This window comes from Astyanax mexicanus, chromosome 4, assembly GCF_023375975.1.
Source record: "Astyanax mexicanus isolate ESR-SI-001 chromosome 4, AstMex3_surface, whole genome shotgun sequence".
Taxonomy (NCBI): domain Eukaryota; kingdom Metazoa; phylum Chordata; class Actinopteri; order Characiformes; family Acestrorhamphidae; genus Astyanax; species Astyanax mexicanus.
The window spans coordinates 24690955-24708037 of NC_064411.1; the positions used below are offsets into that span (position 1 = coordinate 24690955).

Below are 17083 nucleotides of genomic sequence, written 5' to 3' on the forward strand. Positions count from 1 at the left end.
ATCCATTTAAATACATGTAATTAATTTATTGACCTCTGACACGTCCCCAACTGGGAAATTCGGGCATTATCTAAAATCCGAGTTCCCCATTAATACGAGTTTGTGGTGGCGTCCATGTGCTCTCTATCTCGTAGCACGATATTTCCGACACGACTTCAGCCCTTTCACACAGTTCAGCCCTTCAGCTGTTCATGTTTAAGCGAGCAGAGTGAGCGCATGATAATAATGAGGGAGTGTCCGAATTCATTCCTGTGTTTTACTACTTCGCAACTTAGTGAACTGTCTCCCTCTATTGAGGTACACATGAGGGAGTGGGGAGCCATTTTGGCCACACCCTGTACGTTTAAATCATAAGTCCGATTCATTACAACGAACCGGCTCATCCGAAGCGAATCGGTTCACGAATCGGGTGAAGTAGTTCATAAACAAACAAAATGGATTCCACGTACAACTGGCTCGTGGTGCTTAGCTCTGTGTTTCTGTGTAATCTCGTTAAAACATTCCTGCCGTCTATTTCCTCCTTTGTAAGTTTACGGTTTGTCTATTTCCTCTTTTGTATATCCCTCATAAGTACAGGGTTCTTACAGAACAGATAGTGCTGACTGAGCGGAGTATTGTGAATATACTGCTGTGGTGCATCAGCGTTCTTTCACAGCTTCATTCAGGAGCAGCGCTGATCAAATCCAGCAGCTGCCCCAGTCTGATAGAGATAATTCCTGTTGTTGTTGTTATGTAAGTTTATGCTTTCTGTTAGCCGATACATGATACTAAAGAAGGAATTAGTTAAAAACCTGATATAAAGGGTAATTTGCTCGACGAGATTGAATTTTACACACTGCTTTCAATATATCAGCATGTAAATCTTTCGAGGTTTTAAAAGTTAACTTAGTTTATAAGTTCAAATCCTGTTCATGTAGCTTGCCATCAGCTGCAGGAGCCCTGAAAAATCGAGAAGTGTATAGCTGCAGCCTGGAGCACCTCCAAAGGGGAGGAACATACCTCCAAACAGGCGGAGCCTACATCCAAGTAGGCTGGTGCTTGGTGTTACGCGGTATGGTGTTTTTCACGACGTTTTGTGCTTGTAAATAACCCCAAAGGTTAATTAATTAATCAATTTCGTTTATTAAATGTTTATTTCTTTTAAAATGCATTTTCTAAGAGTCTAAAAGCATGTTGTGCACATTGCAACCACATTTTATTTATTTAAAACGTTTAAACATTTGCCATGCTGTGAATTTTTCAAATTATAAAATAGTAAAGATCTAAATAATAAAGGCAGTTGTTTATTCATAGCCAATAATATTATAAATACATCCACACTGCACGTATTTTATTATATTGACATTTAAGAAATATAAATAATCATTAATTGTTGACTAATATATTTATTGACATCCATGAGCCTTTTAACCACGGAGGACTTTTTTGTGGCGTTTGGCAGAGAAATGGAGCTGTGCTGAGTGAGGTCTCCCTGCCTTACGATGTAGACTTTTATATAGTATAATATAATATAATGTGATAGTACATTCTATATAACATTTACTTTGATGTAATAGAATAATAGTAATAATAATAATCACGGAAGACTTTTTTTTATGACATTAGCCGGAGCCGTGGTGAGAGAGGTCTCGCGCACAAACGCTCCCAGTCTCCAGCCCTATACTGTTGGTGGACTTCCCACTTGGAGGTAAGCCCCTCCCCTTTGGAGCTGTGGACCTCCCATTTGGAGGTAAGCCCCTCCTTTTTGGAGGTGCTGCAGTCTGCAGCAATACATACTTGGAAAAATCACTATTCGCCTTGCTCTCTCTGGGTGGGTAGATGGCGCTCTTTTCTCCTCATCACTCCTTGAGGGATGTTGATCAGCACAGGGCATCTCTGAGCTGATGTATCAGAACCGAGTCGCTGCACTTTCCTCCGAGTGCGCTGTGATGCTACTCCTCAGTGGAAAAGAGGCGAAATCTGACTTCACATTTGTCAGAGGAAGCATGTGTTAGTCTTTCCCCTTCTGGTGTTGGGGCAACACTAGTGAAAGTGTCCTAATGAGTGGGTTGGGTAATTGGCCTTGTAAATTGAGAGAAAATAGAAAATAAATTGGGATAAAAAATTATATAAAAAAAGTTGGAATAATGTTTAATTAATATATAATTACAGCACTGTGGCTCAGTGGGTAGCGCTGTCGCCTCACAGCAAGGGTTCGATTCCTGGCTGGGGTAGCCCATGTCTTTCTGTGTGGATTTTGCACATTCTCCCGTGTCTGTATAGGTTTCCTCCCACAGTCCAAAAACAACATGTCCAGGCCAATTGGGTTTTGGTTGAAATTGCCCCCTAGGTGTGAGTGAATGTATCAGTGTGTCTGTCTGTGTCTAACTGCCCTGCAATGTATTGGCTAGAATATCAGAAGAGCTTCCACCCCAAGTTCTATGGTACAAAGTTTGAAAAGGTTGCCACTGGCTATTTAAACTGTTATTATTAATGCATGAACATTCATTGAAACTTTGGGCAACTAAAGACTTTTTCTCAATTTTAAAAAGAATGATAAAAATGTTTTGAAAAAGTAGCTACTAAAAGCATGCTAAACTCCTATAAAAAAAAAAAAAAAAAAATAAATATATATATATATATATATATATATAATATATATTTTTTTTTTTTGCATTTTGCATTTTATATATATAATTGCAGACACTATTAACCTGATATATTTCATGGTTTGTCTGGTAAACTTTCATTCATTTTATTTAATTCATTAAAACATTCATTTCTGCATTTCAGGCAACATAAGGCTGGAAAAGTAAGCAACACTAATAATCAATGCAATGGGAGCAAGGCTGTCTGTCAGTATTTGATTCTGGTGATCTTCTGCATTAAAACAGGCTTGAATTGTACTGGAAATTACTGCATGGCCAAACATCTTTGTCTGTGAACACAGTGCAGTCCACAAAGGAAGGTTAAAGCTGGATGATGCAGGAAAAAGCCATTTGTCAGCTTGCCTGTTTTAATGCAGTGCACCCTGTGTGTCCAGCTTTCAACAATGACCTTAAGCCATGGAAGATTCTACTATTGCAGAAATATATTTTTATTTTCATTTACATTTTCCATACTGTCTCAACTTTTTCTGAGCTATACAGTGGTTAGAAAATTCTCTATTTTTGCAAGAATCTGACCTAAATATTTATCTAAGAGACCTAAATAGATGGAATAAAATTTGGAGATGCACCAAAGTAATAATGTGGTCACAATTTCTATATGGAGAATGCAAATGGCAATGTGCTCCTTTTTCTTTTCAGTCCAGACATGAGTGATTACTGAAATTGTAAGGATTTAAATCAAAGACCTAGTCAGAGAGCACTAGCACAAAGCCAGCATTTGGTTTTAAGAAACAGATGGAGGAAACTGAAATCCAAAAATAGAGTAATAATGTATGCCAAAGCATTTTGATTACATTAGTCGCTGTAAGACAAATTAAAAAACAAAATAATAACCAGGAGGGCTATCAGCATGGTACGCTAGGGGTGTCATGATTCTCTAAATCCTCGATTCGATTTTATTTCGATTTAAGGGTCACGATTCGATTCGATTTTCTTTTTTCTTTTTTTAACAGCAGGGAGGCCTATGGCAGTTTTAGATTAGTGATCTGTAACACTCCACAATAGGCACTACTGGTCAAATTAAAATAATTTAATTAAGATATATATGTAATGCCAGCTAGTGTTTTTTTTTGTAGCAGCAGTGTGCACTATTAAAACAGCAACATAAAATAAATAATAAAAAAATACAGTGTGCTGCGCTATTTGCGTAGCGCGTGTGCGCTTGCGTACCTTAGAGAGAGGGATCGTTGATCATCTTTTTGACTTCGATGCTCGAGACCGGGACATAATTTTGCTCGATTTCAATAAAATAACGAAATCGTGACACCCCTATGGTATGCTCACAGTCATGTTCATTCAGGTCACACACAGAGTAGAGGATCAGACAGCACAGTGGTGATGGACACCGTCTCAAGCAGCACAGTAGCGGTGCCCGAAATTTCACACAATCAGCAGAGCTTCAGGCAGCACAGTGGTGGTGAACGTAGTCACACACAAAGCAGAGGATCAGGCAGCACAGTGGTGGTGAACGTAGTCACACACAAAGCAGAGGATCAGGCAGCACAGTGGTGGTGAACGTAGTCACACACTCAGCAGAGGATCAGGCAGCACAGTGGTGGTGAACGTAGTCACACACAGCAGAGGATCAGGCAGAACAGTGGTGGTGAATGTAGTCACACACAGCAGAGGATCAGGCAGCACAGTGGTGGTGAATGTAGTCACACACAGCAGAGGATCAGGCAGCACAGTGGTGGTGAATGTAGTCACACACAGCAGAGGATCAGGCAGCACAGTGGTGGTGAATGTAGTCACACACAGCAGAGGATCAGGCAGCACAGTGGTGGTGAACGTACTCGCACACACAGCAGAGGATCAGGCAGCACAGTGGTGGTGAACGTAGTCACACACTCAGCAGAGGATCAGGCAGCACAGTGGTGGTGAATGTAGTCACACACAGCAGAGGATCAGGCAGCACAGTGGTGGTGAACGTAGTCACACACTCAGCAGAGGATCAGGCAGCACAGTGGTGGTGAATGTAGTCACACACAGCAGAGGATCAGGCAGCACAGTGGTGGTGAATGTAGTCACACACAGCAGAGGATCAGGCAGCACAGTGGTGGTGAATGTAGTCACACTCAGCAGAGGATCAGGCAGCACAGTGGTGGTGAATGTAGTCACACACAGCAGAGGATCAGGCAGCACAGTGGTGGTGAACGTAGTCGCACACACAGCAGAGGATCAGGCAGCACAGTGGTGGTGAACGTAGTCACACACAGAGTAGAGAAACAGGCAGCGCAGGAATGATGGACACCATCTCAGGCAGCACAGGAGAAGAGGATTGGGCAGCACAGTAGGGGATCAGGCAGCACAGTAGGGGATCGGGTAGCACAGTAGAGGATTGGGCAGCACAGTAGAGGATTGGGCAGCACAGTAGAGGATTGGGCAGCACAGTAGAGGATTGGGCAGCACAGTAGAGGATTGGGCAGCACAGTAGAGGATCGGGCAGCACAGTAGAGGATCGGGCAGCACAGTAGAGGATCAGGCAGCACAGCAACAGATCAGGCAGCACAGCAGCAGATCAGGCAACACAGCAGCAGATCAGGCAGCACAGGAGAAGAGGATTGGGCAGCACAGTAGGGGATCTGGCAGCCCATTAGAGGATTGGGCAGTGCAGCACAGTAGAGGATCAGGCAGCACAGCAGCAGATCAGGCAGCAGACTAAAGGTTCAGGCAGCACAGCAGCGGATCAGGCAGCAGACTAGAGATTCAGACAGCACAGTAAAGGGATCAGGCAGCACAGCAGCAGATCAGGCAGCAGACTAAAGGTTCAGGGAGCACAGCAGCAGATCAGGCAGCAGACTAAAGGTTCAGGCAGCACAACAGCAGATCAGGCAGCAGACTAAAGGTTCAGGCAGCACAGCAGCAGATCAGGCAGCAGACTAGAGATTCAGACAGCACAGCAGCAGATCAGGCAGCAGACTAAAGGTTCAGGCAGCACAGCAGCGGATCAGGCAGCACAGCAGCGGATCAGGCAGCACAGCAGAGGATCAGGCAGCACAGCAGAGGATCAGGCAGCACAGCAGAGGATCAGGCAGCACAGCAGAGGATCAGGCAGCACAGCAGAGGATCAGGCAGCACAGAAACGGATCAGGTAGCACAGTAGAGCATCAGGCAGCACAGTAGAGCATCAGGCAGCACAGCAGCAGATGAGGCAGCAGACTAGAGGTACAGACAGCACAGCAGCAGATCAGACAGCATAGTAGAGGATCAGGCAGCACAGTAGTTGTGAACGTAGTCAAAACACAATAGAGATTCAGGAAGTGTAGTAGTGGTGATCTTTATCTTGCGCACAGCAAAGGATCAGGCAGCACAGAAGTGGGAATAGCGTTGCCCAGGCAAAGAATTCACTATTTTTACACCATTATCAAGCTCAAAGTAGCTCCAGACTTAACTATGAGGCCCCTGACATTTACATAATTTTAATTCTACCAATTTAGTGTGTAGCTGCTTTGAGCCTTGTACATTTTGTACAAATTGTGATTTCATATATGAGCAACACTATACCTCTATCCCTAGCATTGTAATCCTGTTGAGAGCATTGACTAAAAGTCCTGTAATTTGTAATGCAAACTAGGTGCACTATTCAACAAAAGCATGTTTGTAAGCGTGTTTCAATACAACCCAAGTCCATTTCACACCGGATTTTGGGGGGGCCCCAGCTCCATTTTCCACCTTCAACAACTTGAAAAGCTATAGGTTTATGTTTGCGCAAAATGAATATTGGTGTTTTTTTGAAGCATTGAAGGTTTAGTGCTTTTTCAAGTCTGTCTGTCTGTCTGTCTGTCCGTCCATCTGGATGGATGGATGGGTGGATGGATGGATTTTAAAAAGTCTATCAGGAGAGGTATTGCACATTTATTATTGCTCTCTGCGTAGCAGGTAGAGGATGGCATCTTCTGCACCAACACCTACAGACAGTCCTGTTTTAGTGATCAGAATTGTGATACTACACTTCAAAATCCAAACTTTTTATATTGTAACAACCTTAATGAACAGTGTTGTGGTAATGTATTTGCTCACTTACAGATTTATTTTTAATTAAATGAAAAAAAAGCTGCTATCCAATCAAATCCGGCCCAATGCTAAAAGTAATTGTTCTTCACAAGTTAACACTAACTATATGTTTTGTAAATCCGAGTAAAATTTTACTAATCACAACCAGGCCTGATTACTGCCAGACCTGTAGAATCAAGAAATCATTTAAATAGATCCTGTCTGACATCATGAAGCAGATAAAAGATATCAAAGACACATTATGCCCTGATCTAAAGAAATTCAAAAACAGTTTGTGATTTTAAGCTCAAGTGTACTTGGGTTCTGCAGCAGGACAATGATCCAAAGTCCACCTTTGAATGGATAAAAAAGAAATGGGTAAAAATGACATTAACTGATGCTATCCTGTTTTTTTGTGGGTAAGAGTGCATTCTCTCTTTCTGAATACTTTGTATTTGATTAACATAAATGCTGTATTCATCATTCATTCAACACATATGTAGCATTATGTTTAATCTTTTTTGTGTTTTTCAAAGATGTTAAAGGTTCTTCAAAAAGATGCAGAGCAGGAAATGGAAATGCGAACAGAAATCCAGAACATGAGACTAGAGCTCTCTACTATAAGCATGATGGATGAGTTTGCCAGGTATGCCAGACTGGAGCGTAAGATCAACAAAATGACAGACAAGTTAAAGACTCATGGTAAGAGTTTGACTTACAAATCATCTTACAAAAGTATTCATTCCCCTTGAACTTTTTCATATTTTGTCATCTTACAACCACAAATTCAAATGTATTTTATTCAGATTTTAAGTGATATACCAACACAAAGTAGCACATAATTGTAAAGTTAAACTAAAGTTATACAGGAATTTAAACAATTTAATCAAATAAAATTTGTGTGGCGTGCACACTTTGAGCCACCTTCTGAATAAGTTAATAGAGTCCAGCTGTGTGTAATTTAGTCTCAGTATAAATACAGCTGCTCTGTATCAACCTCAGTGTTTTGTTAGACAACACTAGTGAACAAACAGCATCATCAAGAGTAAGGAACTCACCAGACAGGTCAGAGATAAAGTTGTGCAAAAGTTTGAAGCAGAGGTAGGTTATAAAAAACCATCCCAAGCTTTGAGCAACCCAATGAGCACTGTTTAATCCATTATTCAAAAATTCTACAACTGCAAACCAAACAAGACATGGCCGTCCACCCAAACAGACAGATAGAGCAAGGAGAGCACTAATCAGTGAAGCAGCCAAGAGGCCCATGATCACTCTGGAGAAGCTGCATAGATCCTCCGCTCAGGTGGGACTCGTGCACTCCACAAATCTGGCCTTTATGGAAAAGCAACAAGAAGAAAACCATTGTTGAAAGAAAAACATAAGAAGTGCAGTTTACAGTTTACCACAAGCCATGTAGGGACACAGCAAACGTGTAAGATGGTGCTGTGGTCAGATGAGACAAAAGTGGAACTGAATGCAAAGCGCTACATATAGTGAAAAAGTAACACTACTCAGAATGCACCATCCCAACTGTGAAACATGGTGGTGGCAGCATCATGCAGTGAGAATGCATTTCGTCAACAGGGACAGGGAAGAGTTAATGGGAAGATGGATGGAAGGAGATAAATACAGGGCAATTCTGGAATAAAACCTGTTGGAGGCTGCAAAAGACTGGAAAGGGAATTCACCTTTAAGCAAGATGATGACCCTTAAAATATGTATAATTTTTGTTCCACTTCACAATTTTGTGTTGATCTATCACTTAACATCCTAATAAAATACATTTGTGGTTGTAAGGTGACAAGTTGTGAAAAAAGATCAAGGGGTATGAATACTAGTCACTGTAAATCATTAAAAAGCAAGATACATTTTTTGTTGAAAATTTACTTCAACATTTCCGGATGGTTAGCATGTCTGAATACACTCCAGGAATTGCCAGTCATTAGTGTGCAACAATGCAGTTAGTTAGTATTACATACAGTGTCATGAAAGGCTGTATGCCCTGTCTAGATATGTGCACATTTATATTTCTTTAATGTCTTTGATATACAAGAAATCAGTTTGTATTTTTTGGGTAAAAGAAAATTCTCCTTTTTAGATTCTGCAACTGATCAGTGACCTAGTAATGCCACAGTTAACATCTATCCTGGATATGGGCTAACCTGTCCAACTAAATCTTATTTTGATCATTTAAATCAGAGTGAACTTCAGTTCAAAGTTTGAACTGACATATCACAGTTTACAGCCATTTACCATAATTTAAGAGCTACAGTCTTAAGCAAACTGTCAAAATAACCAAGTCTGAAACATACACAGTCTTTTCATTAGAAAATCTCCCAAAATCTCTTCAAGAGAAAGATGTGAAATAAACTAGGAACCTACAAACAACATGTAACTACAGGACCAGAAAATTGTGTCTTGGACACTAAACAGCATTGCATTCAGGGTCCTGACAGTGCACAGCTCTGCATAATACATAAGTCATACAATTCGAATGCCAGAAACATGTTTATGATTTTTGCTGCTCAGTTGCTTGTCAGAGTTTTTGATTTCACGACACAAAAAAATGAAAACAATGTTTTTTAATGGAGGTATGCACACTGGTGCATGCACACAATGTGGTGGTGTTCAAATAGTATGAACACTGTTTAATTCCTCAGTCAGTCATTTAGAATTTTCTTTATCTTTATTAATACATTGAACTAAATCCAAAACCATACTATAAACTCTGCCACACTTGCTTGCTGTAGTTCATGTGGGCTTCAGGGGGCACTGTCTTGAATCTATGGCTCTTCTATATCCATCTCCCCCAAGTTCACCAGGGTGTAGGTGATGTAAAAGAAGCCGGTCAGTGAAGTGGGGCTATATCCAGATCGAAGGTATACACCACTTGTCACAGATATTTTTTAAATCACTGAAAACTGTTTTAAACTTAAGCTTAAAAATTTGGAGTGGTGTGCGATGCTTCGAGTATGCCACAGCCTTTAGGCTCATTTATTGTCTAAATGCTACCAAAAAAGTGGTGCTTCTCCATTTCTGTTCATTTTCTGACGTATAAAAGAAAAGAACAGAACACTCCTATTCATGAACAAGCTCCGTGAATTTCTGTGTTCCATAACATTGGGAATAAATTAGCCTTTGTTATTTTCTACAAAAGGATGTTGTGCAAAAACTCAAACATTTGAACAGTAAAAACATTTTTATGGCACAATCTGTGTATTTTCACAAATATAGTAATTGTATTTCCATTTGTCTTCTTACAGTAAAATCAAGAGCTGCTCAGCAGGCTAAAATCAAATGGATTGTCAACATAATTTTCTACATTCTTCAAGTAAGTTTTAAGCCGGGTGGGTTGTCAAACTTGTAGCCCATAGGCCAAATAAGGTTCTGTCCCTCCTGTCCAAATTAATTTAGAACCCTTTTTCTCAATAAAAACTGTTTTTACAGTAATGCCCAAATTCAAATATATGCATGTATCCATGTTTTAATGTTAGGATACAATTGAATCCTATTGATACAATATTTTGCTATGTAGATATAGTGTCCCACCCTTAGCAAAATGCCAACGTAGCAAAAATCAGGTGGAAACAAATACTGACATTTTCTTGACCGATATTTCATTTAAATGTTTTTCTTATTTTTCTGGAATTTCTTTTCATTGTGAAAAAGGGTGCTGCCATGACACTTAGCTTAGTTCATGTTGCAGAAAATGTGTTATTTAAGCTCTGATCCAGCTTGGATATATCTAGTTTAACTGATCCCATTAATCAGCTGTTGGGTATTTTACCACTGCATGGATGAATGGAAAGAAACCCAGGAGGCAGGTTCTCTAATTTATAATCTACTGAGAAGAGCATTTCGGCATCACATGTACACCAGAAATGAATTCGGAAAAAAGAAGAAAAACATTTCTTAAAAGCGAATTACTCTGCCAAAAAAGGTCACACACTCTAATATTCCATTGGACTTCCTTTAGCTTTGATTGCTGCATGCATTCACTGTGGCATTGTTTTAATAAGCTTCTGCAATGTCACAAGATTTATTTTAATCCAGTGTTGCATTAATTTTTCACCAAGATCTTGCAGCAGCATTGATGATGGTAGAGTCTGACTGCTGCACAAAGCCTTCCCCAGCACATCCCAAAGATTCTCAATGAGATTAAGACTCTGTGGTGGCCAATCCACCAGTGTTTTGCCACATAATGTTCTTTCTTCATGCCATTTGTGTTGTGAAGTGCACCAGTCCCTCCTGCAGTAAAATAACCCCAAAACATGATGCTGCCACCATTGCGTTTCACAGTTGGCATGGTATTCTCAGGCTTCTCACCTAATCTGGCTTTGTTCCTTTTGGAGTAATGTCTTCTTGCTCAGCTCATGTCGATACAGTACTCGTTTCACTGTGGATAATGACTCTTACACTCTTATCAGCATCAGCAGCATCTTCACAAGGTCTTTTGCTTTTGTTCTTGGGTTGATCTGCACATTTCGGACCAGAGCATGTTCATCTCTGGGACACTGTCTCCTGTCTCCTTCCTGAGCGCTATGATGGCTGGACATTCCCAACTTTTTTATTCTTGCATTCAGTTGTTCGTACAGATAAACTAGGCACCTTAAGGCATTTGGAAATTGCACTCAAGGATGAACCAGACTTCTCTTCCTGATATCTTGTCTGATAGCTTTATAATTTTTCTCATGATATGAATAATTTTAGTAATTGTATTTGACCTAAAATGGTAATGGCTTATTCTGATTTCATGGCAGACAGTAAGAAAAACATGCGTATGTATCTTTTTATATAGTGTATGAAAACTTCTGGTTTCAAATGTATAAGGAAGTTTTAGATCATATCCTACCATCCAGGTAATGGCTCTTTCAGGGAAAAGAGCCATTGTTTATTTCAGCAGGACTGTAAAAAAAAAAAGAGTAAAACTGTGGCATAGACTGTCGATAAAAAAAAAAAAACAGTCTAAACTATTGTTTGTTGATTTTGTTAAATTCACATTCAGTTTTTTTATTATTATTCCTTTTGCTGTGTGTTGTTAGGCAGCTCTAATGGTCTCACTCATTTGGAAATACTATGCTGATCCTGTCACTGTGGTGCCCAGTAAGTGGATTTCTCCACTGGAGCGACTTGTAGCGTTTCCTTCTGGAGTTGCAGGCAAGTCTTTTATAAAGTCTTTTGTAACATGCAGTGGAGAAAATAAGTATTTGATACGCTGCCAATTTTGCAAGTTTTCCCATCTACAAAGAATGGAGAATGGTCATTTTGATCATAGGTACACTTCAACTATGAGAGACGGAATAAAACAAAAACTCACATTTCATTATTTTTAAATAATTAATTTGCATTATATTGTATGAAAAAAATACAATAAAAATAAATAAATAAAAAACAGCAACAACACACTCCTTTGAGCGCGCAGACTACCAAGTAATGCTGCATCAGCGTGAAAAGAAAATGGTATATCTACAGTCATATGAAAAAGTTTGGGCACCCCTATAAATCTTAATCATTTTTAGTTGTAAATATTTGGGTGTTTGCAACAGCCATTTCAGTTTGATATATCTAATAACTGATGGACACAGTAATATTTCAGGATTGACATGAGGTTTATTGTAACAGAAAATGTGCAATATGCATTAAACCAAAATTTGACCGGTGCAAAAGTATTGGCACCCTTATCATTTTATTGATTTGAATACTCCTAAATACTTTTTACTGACTTACTGAAGCACAAAAGTGGTTTGGTAACCTAATTGAGCTTTGAACTTCATAGCCAGGTGTATCCAATCATGAGAAAAGGTATTTAAGGTGGCCAATTGCAAGTTGAATCTCCTCTGAAGAGTGTAGGGCTGCAGCTATCGATTCTTTTTGTAGTCGAGTACTCTACTGAAAAATCGATTAATCGAGTAATCGGATAAAACATTTTTTTTGTTAAAGAGCAATTAAAAAGGCATTTCACTTAATAATGAATGACCAATTGTTTTCCTTGTTTAGATAAGTTATATTTTTTAAATCACAACATACATTTCCAAATTGCAAATACAAATAAATAAACCACAATAAAGAAATAAATACCACAATTACAAAAATACATTTAATTACATTACTTTCAATTTTGGATTTCTTGTAAGTATCAAATATAGGGTATTAATCAATAAAAAAGGCATAAACATCGTCTTTGTGTTGTGCATCTTAGCTTCTGAACAGCAGAGACGTTGTCAGTTCTGCCAGTGTTGGATCAGTGTGCTGCATTCTTTTACCACCAAGCCGCTTCTCCAAAATATATCAGGACCTGTGGAATAATTGTGAAACAGAAGTATTACAAATGTGGTTTTTTTCTTTATTTATATGTTGGACTACTTGGGTCTAATTACATCACTAAGACTAATAAGTCTAATAATAAAGTCATGGCCGTGCATTTATGAACGCATTGGGGCACATTAGGCACTAGTAGTAATTCATATTTTATCCAATAAATAAGAGACACACACTTCCTTATATGAACAACACAGTGTTCATACACAGTTTCTGTCTCACCGGTCAAATGTACTCTTAGATGAAGAAATCATGCATTTTTTTTTCAGCCAAAGTAACTTCAGTGTAGCTAACTTTAACATTATTATTGTTTATATTCTGAACTCCACAGCGCTGTGTTTACTGTTTCGATAAAGCATGTATTCATTCGAAAACGTCTCTGTTCTAATAAACTATAAGTAATAGACAGTGTTTCTATTAATAAGCACTCCACGGCGCTGCTGTTATGTTATTAAGGCATATTAATGTTAATCTCATTGATTTATTATAAGTTATGTTTACCTGCTCTCTCGGCTGTCCTCAGCTCAGATGGTGCAGCATTAAAACGCGCTGTTTTGGGAGGCAAGGACGCGCTGCACTGAATACATGTCACCGTTCCAACCTAAAATGCTTTTATTCCTTTAAAACCGCTGTTTTCTCTCGCCGCTTCCATTTTTGCCGCTGCTCAAACCTCCTGTCACTCCCCGATCTGTACCCCCTGCCCAATTTGTGCCGCGCATGCGCACTGCACACTGAGCAGAGGGCGCAGATCGGGCAGCCACGGCTGTCAACAGTTGTCGGCGCTGTGAGATCGCTGATCAAGCTTAACTTCCGTTTTCTGAACTCTAGATAGACAGATAGGTGTTTAAAATAATTAAAAATCGAAAATAATCTGTTAAAATGTGTGAGCCTGCTGTGTTTTTATTTATTTTTTGTTACGTCTCGCTCAGTTTGCAGTGCGCATGCGTGCGCATGCGCGGCACAAATCGGGCAGGGGGTACAGATCGGGGAGTGACACCTCCGTCTCCTTCTTCCCGGGCGAGAGTGACGTAACGCTGAGCGCGTTGTCAAAATAAAAGTCGCGGAAATACCGCGCGCTGAGTTTATTAATTAAATAAACGATTACTCGAGGCACAGAAAATTAATCGATCAATTTTTTTAATCGAGTTACTCGATTTACTCGAGTAATCGTTTCACCCCTAGAAGAGTGGCATCATGGGCTCATCAAAACAACTCTCAAATGATCTAAAAACAAAGATTGTTCAACATAGTTGTTCAGGGGAAGGATACAAAAGGTTGTCTCAGAGATTTAACCTGTCAGTTTCCACTGTGAGGAACATAGTAAGGAAATGGAAGACCACAGGGACAGTTCTTGTTAAGCCCAGAAGTGGCAGACTTCTGGGCTATATATATATATGTATGTATATATATATATATATATTAGTGCTGGGTGATAAATCGATATCTCCGTCTTTTTTTCTAACTCACTGTTTCTGTTAGAAAACCCTGGGGGCAGAATTATCCTCTGTCTTTGTGTTTTTAGTTTTTAACAGATAGAGAGTCAGTTGTGCTGGATATTTTACTAAATACAGAAGATTATATAATCTGTGTAGCTGTATTTAAACGGAGCTAAACGCTGCTGTTCCTGAACTGAAGGACTTTTAAATACACTTGTTAAGTAATGAAAGTCTAGTCTACTGAAAGCCAGTAATGTTAGTATTAATCTGTACTGCAATAGAAGTGCATCATTTCAGAAACTTGACTTTATTCCTCCCACCTCCATTACAGGTCACTTGCTTAAAAATATTTAAATGTTAGCATAATTTAAATGCAACAGAACTTAAAGGCTATTATTTTAATAAACATTAGCAGTAAGTAATCTCAAAATAACAACAAATAATAAATAGAAAAACAGTAAAACATATGTAGTACATACTTTTTATATAACAAAATTTATTAGACTAAAATGTGACTAAAATGGATAATATTCGATAGACAAAAATGTAACTAAAACTGTTATACATTTTAGTCAAAAGACTAAAACTGTATCAAAATCACCTGTTAAAATGAACACTGTGATATACTCTTGTATTTTGCTTTATGTAGTTGCCTGCATTGAGGAAGGGGAATAATCCTTTGATTAAATATAACTTTATAAAAAATCCAAGTGCTATTGCTAATTAAATTAAACAGACAAATAATGTAATGGTTCTGAATTTTATTTATAGTTTATATATTTGTCTCTTGTACTTGTTTTAAGGGCCGAACATGTGGGGGGGGGGAGATTTTGGCCACAACTCCCTTATTCTGTCACTTATGAGTAAAAAGAAACCTTTAAGTGTAACAGAAAGTGATTTGATTTATATCGGCTGATATGAAAAACTATATCATGATAAGATTTTTTTCACCCAGCCCTAATATATATATATATATATATATATATATATATAATGTGTGTGTATATATATATATATATATATATATATATATATATATATATATATATTTATTTATTTATTTATTTTTTTCCTTTTGTTTTGTTTGTTTGTTTACGTGCTTTTGACTTCTCTGGCTATTGATTTGTGCCTGGCCAGTACAAGGGTTATATTAACAGCTCATTGCAGGGAAGCTTTTTTTATACACATTTATAGAGCAATCCCTTTTAATGGCAGAAATTCTCTGTGGATATTACAAAAGCTGCCCATTTATAGCGGAACACCTGTTTCAGCAATAGGTGCAGCTCAAAGTAGTTGGCATCATTAATTACAAGGACATATTGTATACATATACATAACTCATGTTTTCTTTTCATTGTAGGTGGTGTGGGGATTACCTGCTGGTTAGTTGTCTGCAACAAAGTGGTGGCCATTGGACTTCATGCTGTTAGTTAACTGTTATTTTAAGCTAATATAAGTGGTCATTATCTGTGAGCAGGGTCTCAACAAATGTCCATCACATTTGTGCAAGTTGTGCTATAAAGGATTTACCGTGTCATTTGCTAAAGGCACTGTCTTTGCCCTCATTTCCCCCTCAAGTCAAGGGGCAGCTTCACTGTTCTTTTACAATAGCTGTTGAGAAAATTTGATTGCATCTTGTAGTAAAAAGCAGTACTGTACCCATTATTGTCAATCTTATGTATTTTTCACATTTTCCTTTTTCTGGTGATGGCTCATTGAATATATTACACTGTGCTTATATTTTAACAACTAAAAATATTGTTCCTGAATAAACAGCCATTATAAATATGCAGGATTTGTGTATGTTTTTTTTTGTTTTTTTTTTGTGATTTATATTTCATTAATGGTTTTATTTAACTGATTTAAAATTTAAAGCCCCTGGAAATAATTTTATATTGTGTAATACAGAGGCATAACTTTGGGCAGTGACCAAAGTCGATCCCTACTCCCTCAAAAGTAGTGCACTATATACAGAGAGACTGTTTAGTTTACGAATCAATCAGGGGTAGAAATACAAGTTAATTCAGACACTGCTTCATTATTAACATGAGTTAAAGTCTTTGAAGCACTGTACAGGAGTAATCCATTACAGTAACATTACGCTGGTTAGAAACATAATCCTTACAGCCGTTCACAATGTTGCTAAGTTGTGTGAATTAATTGGGTTTTGTTCGAAATTTGCTGGAGGAAGCATATATATATATATATATATATATATATATATATATATATATATATATATATATATATATATAACAATAATAAAATATCTAAAAAGATTATAATAAACTGTTGCTACCATAACTTTACCCTGAAATGGTGATTTATGCTTTCCAAATATAGTATATGAACTTCTTACTGGAAACATGCTCTAATATAGTGCTTCTTTTGTATTTTTACCTTTAAATATACACATAAGAGTAGCACGGTTTGACAGGGTAGCACAACTCGACAGAACACCTCTGTGTGGGCGTATCTGTAACGTTTTTTTAAATTCAATTCAAGCAACAGGTGTAGTGCCGCACTAACACTGAAATTTAATTTCAAGTCGATGGGGAGAAACCTTGTTCCAGACAGTTAACCTGGAAGAGCAAAGATATTGTCTTGCTGTTGGAAACTAGAATAGGCAGTAATGCTATTATTTATCATGTATTATTACTTTGTTTATCGCTTGCAAGTTTATTTTTT

The 17083-nt window shown here is 38.3% G+C and overlaps 1 protein-coding gene across 3 annotated transcripts; it reads left to right on the plus strand.

The window, feature by feature from the left end:
- The first annotated feature begins 378 nt into the window (after nucleotides 1–378).
- On the plus strand, nucleotides 379–16185 carry get1 (guided entry of tail-anchored proteins factor 1). 3 transcript variants are annotated; one of them, XM_022664014.2, is made up of 7 exons: nucleotides 438–524; nucleotides 918–1051; nucleotides 1606–1687; nucleotides 7178–7343; nucleotides 9905–9972; nucleotides 11684–11798; nucleotides 15756–16185. In XM_022664014.2, the coding sequence occupies exons 4-7, from the start codon at nucleotides 7178–7180 to the stop codon at nucleotides 15827–15829; spliced, it is 423 nt and encodes a 140-aa protein (XP_022519735.1). In that variant the 5' UTR covers nucleotides 438–524; nucleotides 918–1051; nucleotides 1606–1687; the 3' UTR covers nucleotides 15830–16185. The 3 variants fall into 3 exon arrangements, with proteins under 3 accessions (XP_022519733.1, XP_022519735.1, XP_022519734.1); XM_022664013.2 differs by lacking the exon at nucleotides 1606–1687; XM_022664012.2 differs by lacking the exons at nucleotides 918–1051; nucleotides 1606–1687 and having other exon boundaries at nucleotides 379–524.
- The last annotated feature ends 898 nt before the right edge of the window (nucleotides 16186–17083 follow it).